Below are 6,603 nucleotides of genomic sequence, written 5' to 3'. Positions count from 1 at the left end.
CTACTCGGGAGGCTGAGGCAGGAGAATCGCTTGAACCCAGGAGGCGGAGGTTGCAAGTTGCAGTGAGCCAAGATCGTGCCACTGCACTTCAGCCTGGGTGACAGAGCGAGACTGTGTCTCAAGAAAAAAAAAAAGGATATTGAATGAATGAAGGCATGGATTCTAAGGATCAAAAGTGAAGCTTTAAAAATGTTAGGCTGGGCTGTTGCATTTTGGGGGCTCACCAAGGCCAAGAACCATATCTTCTTTGAGTCCTGATAGCTAGCTAACAAGGTGGCACTCCTTTCAAAATATGTGAATAAATTCAAGATGGCAAAGTGACGTCAAGCTGTTTAGTTATGGTCCCATCACACAGCCTGTGAACATCTGCTCAGTGAAGGGGGCAGGGCTGTGGGCCTCAGGGGCCAGGCACTGAAGGAAATACAAGCAGGCTTAGGAGGGTGTGTTTGTGTCTGTGGTGTGTCTGAAAACACCAGTGCCCTCCTGGGCCAGGGCACCAAGATCCACTTAAAACACTGCGGGTGAGACATTAGATAGACAATGAGGACATCAAATCCAAGAGGTGTTTAATGAGTGTTCAAAGGGGTGGGGTAGGGTGGGGTTCCCCCCATCTGACCCTCTAGGGCTCTGGGGTGACTCATTCTTCCTTGGGCTCAGAGGTGGAGCTGATATTTGTTCCTCCAGTTGAGCCCTGCTCCCCCTGGCCCTTGACGTTCTCAGTGTCTCCAGCCACTAGAGCCACATTCCTCAGATAATTGATGTTGAAGCAGTTGACCTGTTCATCCCCAGGACTCAGGTAACAGCAGAGGGCAGGGTCTCGCCAGAAGTTACGTCGGGGACCACACAGATCATTGATGAAGGTTAATTTCTGATGAAGGAGAAAAGGAAAACAGATGATGGGGTGGGGAGGTGGTCTAAGGACAGATGTAGATACTTGGGTGCCCAAAGTCCCCCTTTCATCAGCTTCTACTGTTCTCTCCCTGGTTCCCCTCCTGGGGCCCAGAGAGCGTGAAAGCCTGCCTTGCACAGCTGGATTCCTTGTGACTGACAGAGGTGTACATCTGGAAATGCCAGAAGCTTGTGGCCCAGAGAGGGCATAATAGGAACTTGGAGATGGGGAGCAGGCCAGGTCAGAGTGAAGACTTTTCTGGAACCAAGAAAAAAACACCTCCCCCACTAGTCATTATAACCGAGGGCTGGTTTGAGGTACTAAAGACAAGGGGTGGCCTGCAGTTCTAGCTCTTTCCCTCCCCTCCCCTGCATTCCTCTGGAGACTAGACTCCACACACTCACCTCCTCCTCTGCACAGCAGGCCTGTTCTGGAAATGGGAGGTCACAGCAGCGGGCAGTCATGTTGTGGATCAGCCCAGGAATATGTTTACTATGTTGGTGTGAAAGGGGCAGGGGTTAGGGTCTTTGGGCATCTTCTGGCATCAGATGGGGTTGGGATATCACGATTTTGCTTTTCCCAAACGTGTCCTGAAAGGAAGTTTTCAGGAAAGGAAGAGAGCGGGGAAGGACTAGGCAAGACTTACTGCTTGGTGAGAACTCTTTGGTTTCCACACAGGTGGCCCATGAGGTTGGGGGTGACTCGACTGATGTCGATGGTCAAGATGTCCCGGTCATAGTTGGGGTAAGGAGCTCGACGGGCAAAGCACTCATCCCGAGTAGGGCTGGGAGGGTGGCGGCAACACGAGTGGTGATGGGTCTTCACGGCATACTCCCGGTCACAGTATTTGTCAAGGGTATCCTCCCACTGTGGACCAGAGAGAGGGAAGTCAGAAGCTGGACACTTAGCCCCTTCTCTCCTGACCATCGACTTCCCTTATTGTCCCTGGCAACTAGATGAGGGGCTCCCAGCCCCAGGGGCCCAAAGGGAATGGCAAAGAAGTAGAGGGTTAGGGCCGGGCGCGGTGGCTCAAGCCTGTAATCCCAGCACTTTGGGAGGCCGAGGCGGGCGGATCGCGAGGTCAGGAGATCGAGACCATCCTGGCTAACACGGTGAAACCCCGTCTCTACTAAAAATACAAAAAAAATTAGCCGGGCGTGTTGGCGGGCGCCTGTAGTCCCAGCTACGCGGGAGGCTGAGGCAGGAGAATGGCGTGAACCCGGGAGCCGGAGCTTGCAGTGAGCCGAGATCGCGCCACTGCACTCCAGCCTGGGCAGAGCGAGACTCCGTCTCAAAAAAAAAAAAAAAAAAAAAAAAAAAAGAAGTAGAGGGTTAGGAGGCAACTGTTGATGTGTGGGCTTGGGAACGTGGACGGGTGGAAGCCTGGATGAAGTTCCAAGCTGGTGTCGGGAGATGAGCTGGAACAGTGGATGGAGAAGGTCAGGTGAGGCCAGAGCTGGATGGATGGATGGATGGTAGACAGGTGCGTGTGTGGGTCATGAGTGGAGGAGGCCAGAAGTGTAGTACGAAGCTCAAGATGAACAGACTCAGGTGACGAACACAATGGATGGACGGACAGCCACAAGCAGATGAACGGGTGGACGCACTCACAGCAGGGGGTACATGGATGGATGGACCGGCAGGATCAGAGGTCGAAGATGGGCAGGCAGGCAAACAGGCTCTCGGGGAGGCTGGGACGCCCACTTACGGCCTTCCATGTACAGGTGTGATTGTTCCCCTGGCGGCAGCAGCGCTGGAAGTCCCTCTCCAGCTGGATCAGTGCCAGCAGCTCCCTTTGCAGGGGGTCAGTAGCTGGCAGGTTGCGTGGCACAGAGCGGAAGCGCCTCAGGTGGCAGATGTTCTTGATATTGTCCAATGTGGGCGCCCCAGGAGGGAAAGGCAGCTCAAGACCCGAGGAAATATCAGGCTGATGGCTGGGGCAGGCCCGGAGCTGGTAGTGTGGCTGGGGAGCTTCCTCCTGGAAGCAGGAGAACCGAGCCTCCCCCTGCCGCGTGCAGCACCAGTGGGGTCGGGTCTTGACCGAGAACTCGGCCTCACAGAATCGGCTCATTGCTTCCTCCCACTAGAGCAAGAGGGGAGGATCAGCCCACTTTCCACATTCCTGCCTTCCTCCCAGGCTCCAGGAAAGGACCCTGGGCAGGCAGATAAAAAAGAAACAGTGGTTGTCCTCTGCTCCCCTGGCACACTGGGGAGGCCCAGGGTAGGGCCAGTGAACGGGACCTGAGGTTCCTCCAGACCCAGGCCTAGTGCTCTAACCCTTAAAACACACATACTGTCTGGGGGTTAAAGGACACCCCCCGGCATCAAGAACCCAACCTTACCACAAGTTTGGCACACTCTAGGCGGTTTGTGTGGCTGCGGCAGTGGCAGCAGCGGGAATATCCAATCTCCAGGAAATTGAGGGTCTCACCCTGGCGAGTGAGGTGGGAGTAGCTGGACTGTGGTAGGTTCCAGGGACCATATACCACATGCTGGCGGTTAGGAAGGCAAATTTGGTTCAGATTGTCTGGAGAAGGCCGCCCAGGGGGGAAGCCATCCAGCCGGTGGCCCCAGCCCCCTTGGGACTGGCCCTGTTGGCAATGCTGGGCTGCATTCCAGGACTCAGGTTCTGGATGGCTCTGGTCCCCAAATGGAGCTGGCATTCCTGGAATGGGGAAAACGGTGGGAAGTAGGGACATGTGGAGGAACCCACAAAGGCTGGATGAGCTGGGAGGATTGAAAGAATCTGGGGTGGAGGAGAAAGGATTGGGAGGATATAGGGGAAATGAGAAAGAACAATTTGTGGCTCTTCCTTTTAAAATAACTGAAAGGAGAAGAGAAGTGAGGTGTGAAAGGTGTCAGCTCACAGCTTGCCCCCACCTCCTCCTGCTTCTCAAGGCTCGGGCTTCCTGCTCCTCTCCCCAGGGTCCTGAGCACTAAGGCAGGGGGATGGACAGACCAAAGCTGTCACTCACCCTCTCTCGGCATGGATTGGACGATTATCTCCTCCTGATATGGAAGAGGTGGGTCTGCTGGGGTAGAAGGAGTAAGCAAAAGCCATCTTGGGATGGCCATCTCTAGCAGAGAAAGCCTGGCTAGTTTACATGCACAAAGAAGAACTCAGCAGAGAAGCAAGTGAAAATAGATGCTATTTTTTAACATTTAATCACATAACTTTCTAAAACAGGTATATCCTTAATTTTACAGATGAAGAAACAAAGGCTTGTAGAAGTATGTAACTTACCCAAGGTTATATAACTGGTGAGTGGCAGAGCCCACCATCTTGTCTGCCCTGAAGCCCATGCTCTCGGGGAAGGCCATGGGGTAAAGGTGGGTAAAGAAGAGAGGGAGCTGCTTACCTTCCTTCTGTTCATTGGGGTGCTGGAGAGAGGGCAGCTCTTTTTGGAGGGGGACAGCTTCCTGAGGGAGAGGGGGACCCACTGCAAGATAGAGGTGAGGGCACCAAGGAGCAGGGATCAGCCTGGTGTCAACAGAATCCATAGTGGGATAGAGGTGAGGGAGGGTGGGCAAGCGCTCACCTTCCTTTTCAGCAGGGAGTTGGGCAGGTAGCAGCTCTTCTTGTTGGAGAGGGGTGGCCTCCTGAGAGGGAGGGGGCTGTACTATAGAAGTGGGGGGGAATGTGTGAGCAGCCCACCCTTTCTCCTAGCCAGGGCTGGGAGAGGGGGCGAGGGCCTCTTCCCTCTTTTCCATCTGAAAAGTGGGATATAGGCCAGATTAGAAACCTGGAGGGTCACTGAGGAGGGCATGGGGTGGTGACCTTACCTTGACTCTGTCCCTCAAAGGGAGGGCCATGCTGAGAGGTTTCAGGGTGATCCATGGGCAGGCTTTGGGATAGGGGTGGGGAGGGGGGAGCTGCGTAGCCAACTAGAGGCAAGAGGGGAGACATCAGAGCCCACAATGCCTCCTGGAGTCCCAATCCCATGCTGCTCCCCCAAACTCTTACCTTCTTGAAAGTGCTCTGGCCTCAGCTGCCTCTGCCCTGTAGCCTTGAAGCCTGGAGGGAAGAAGGGCAAGTCAGGGGCCACTGGGAGGGCCTTCCCTGGACTTCAGCAAGGGATGGGGAGGCTGTGGAGATCAAGAGTGTAGGAGAGACAAGCAAGACACGAGATGCCCCTCTGTATTCACCTGCCCCGTGTCCCCTAATCCTCTCCCAGCCCCAACACACCTAGACATGACCAGCTGGGTTCTGAGAAAGCCTGTGGCTTTCTGATAGCTCCACCTCTACTGGCTCAGAGGTTGGGCCTAAAGGGAGTATGGCATACGGGACTGGGGAGGGAGGCCCTCATTTCCTCTGCCAGCGTCTTTCCCTCAGGGCTGTGGGTTGTCCTCCCCAGTCTCTGCTGGGATGTGTCTCTAGCTTTCAGAGGGAAAAATCTGGACCTTGAGCTGGTTGGAGCCTACCCTATCCACGTCCTCCACCCACCTTCCTACTCCAGGCCCTTGAAACATCTTTAGGCCTTTGGTTAAGGAGGCTTCCTGGAGGTTGAGTGCTTCCCCTTCAGCCAGTCTCAGCTCCTCCTTAGTTTAGGTCTCAATTTAGGGCCTGGGGGACTGGGACAGGCACAGGGAAGGGTCACTTGTAGGTGATCTGCAGACACAAAAGACCAGGAGCTGGGAAGAATTATGGCATGGGGCTTCACAGAGAAGTGGTCAGATTTGCTGACATCCTCAGCAGCTTCCCACAGGAGTGCCCTGGGTGGTTTTTTTCCTTTTCTTTTCCTTTTTTTCTTAGTTTCCACCCATAGCATTGAGGGGTTCCTGTTTTGTTCAGGCATCAAAGCAGATAAAGAATGTGTTTGTGCTGGATGGAGGGTGGGTCTGTGATGGACACCCCTCAACTCCTCTAATCAGACAGGGAGTCAGTCAGGGCTTGCTGGGTCAGCAATCCGGTTTTGAGCAGCCTGGGGGCTTTTCCCTCCCTTGCCTCTCCCACCAGCCACCTCCCTACATCCTTATCAGCAGGAGACCCTCACTCTGTGAACCCACCCCCCAGTCAGTTGTCCATTTGACTGGGATTCTGTGTTTCTTGGCAGCAGTTTCTAGGAACCCCTCTCCTTCTGTGCCCCTGCTCTCTGCCTCCTTGGTTAAAGGCTCCACTGGCCCAGGCCCACTTTGGGCCTGCTCAGAAAAGGGAAGCCAAACGGAGAATGACTCTGCTAGTGATGAGCTGTCTGGGATGCCTGGACCCAGACCCCTGCCATGCAAGCCCAGACCCCCTCCTAAGTGCTGATCCCCCAACTCACCTCCCTCAGAGGCAGCAGAAGCAACAGCCAAATAGGTCAAGACCAAGGCTGCTCTGGCTGTGGTCCCCATCCTGGGGCAACTGACCACTGGACACCCAGAGGTGGGTCCTCTCAGGCAAGTCTGGATGTGAAGGGCTGGCCGCTGAAGCTTGTCTGGTGGCTGTTACTGTTGTGAGCTTCAGGACCGGCTCTTCTTTTATAATTGTCTGGTGTGATCTCCCGCCCTCCTCAGCTTCCTGCCATGACTCAGTCCCAGCTGCTCCTCCTCTGGAAGCCACGCCTCCCAAAGTCACCCTGAAGCCTCCTCAGAGGATTGAGAAGAATGGGACTGATGACAGAACATTCTTATGACCCTCAAGAGAAACTGATTCAGAGAATCAAGGAGCAAGAGGTGTTTGAGCCCCTAGTTTGTGCCTCAGTTTCTCCATCTACATGCTGCCTTCTGTAGAG

At 54.6% G+C, this 6,603-nt stretch overlaps 1 protein-coding gene across 7 annotated transcripts; it reads right to left on the bottom strand.

Moving 5' to 3' along the window:
* Positions 1–549: 549 nt before the first annotated feature.
* ECM1 (extracellular matrix protein 1) lies at positions 550–6,411 on the bottom strand. 7 transcript variants are annotated; one of them, XM_063626114.1, is made up of 12 exons: positions 6,154–6,245; positions 5,334–5,498; positions 4,854–4,904; positions 4,673–4,774; positions 4,429–4,509; positions 4,249–4,329; positions 3,865–3,921; positions 3,232–3,554; positions 2,598–2,972; positions 1,536–1,756; positions 1,294–1,381; positions 550–868 (listed from the first exon to the last, which is right to left on the bottom strand). In XM_063626114.1, exons 4-12 carry the CDS (start codon positions 4,725–4,727, stop codon positions 638–640), a joined length of 1,512 nt encoding a protein of 503 aa, XP_063482184.1. In that variant the 5' UTR covers positions 4,728–4,774; positions 4,854–4,904; positions 5,334–5,498; positions 6,154–6,245; the 3' UTR covers positions 550–637. The 7 variants fall into 7 exon arrangements, with proteins under 7 accessions (XP_063482184.1, XP_063482179.1, XP_063482180.1 ...); XM_063626109.1 differs by lacking the exon at positions 5,334–5,498 and having other exon boundaries at positions 6,154–6,396; XM_063626110.1 differs by lacking the exon at positions 5,334–5,498 and having other exon boundaries at positions 3,865–3,918; positions 6,154–6,396.
* Positions 6,412–6,603: the final 192 nt, after the last annotated feature.

The sequence above is a fragment of the Symphalangus syndactylus genome, chromosome 12 (genome assembly GCF_028878055.3).
Source record: "Symphalangus syndactylus isolate Jambi chromosome 12, NHGRI_mSymSyn1-v2.1_pri, whole genome shotgun sequence".
NCBI classification, from domain to species: domain Eukaryota; kingdom Metazoa; phylum Chordata; class Mammalia; order Primates; family Hylobatidae; genus Symphalangus; species Symphalangus syndactylus.
The sequence above is the reverse complement of the archived record's forward strand: the minus strand, read 5'-3'. Positions and strand labels throughout refer to the sequence as shown.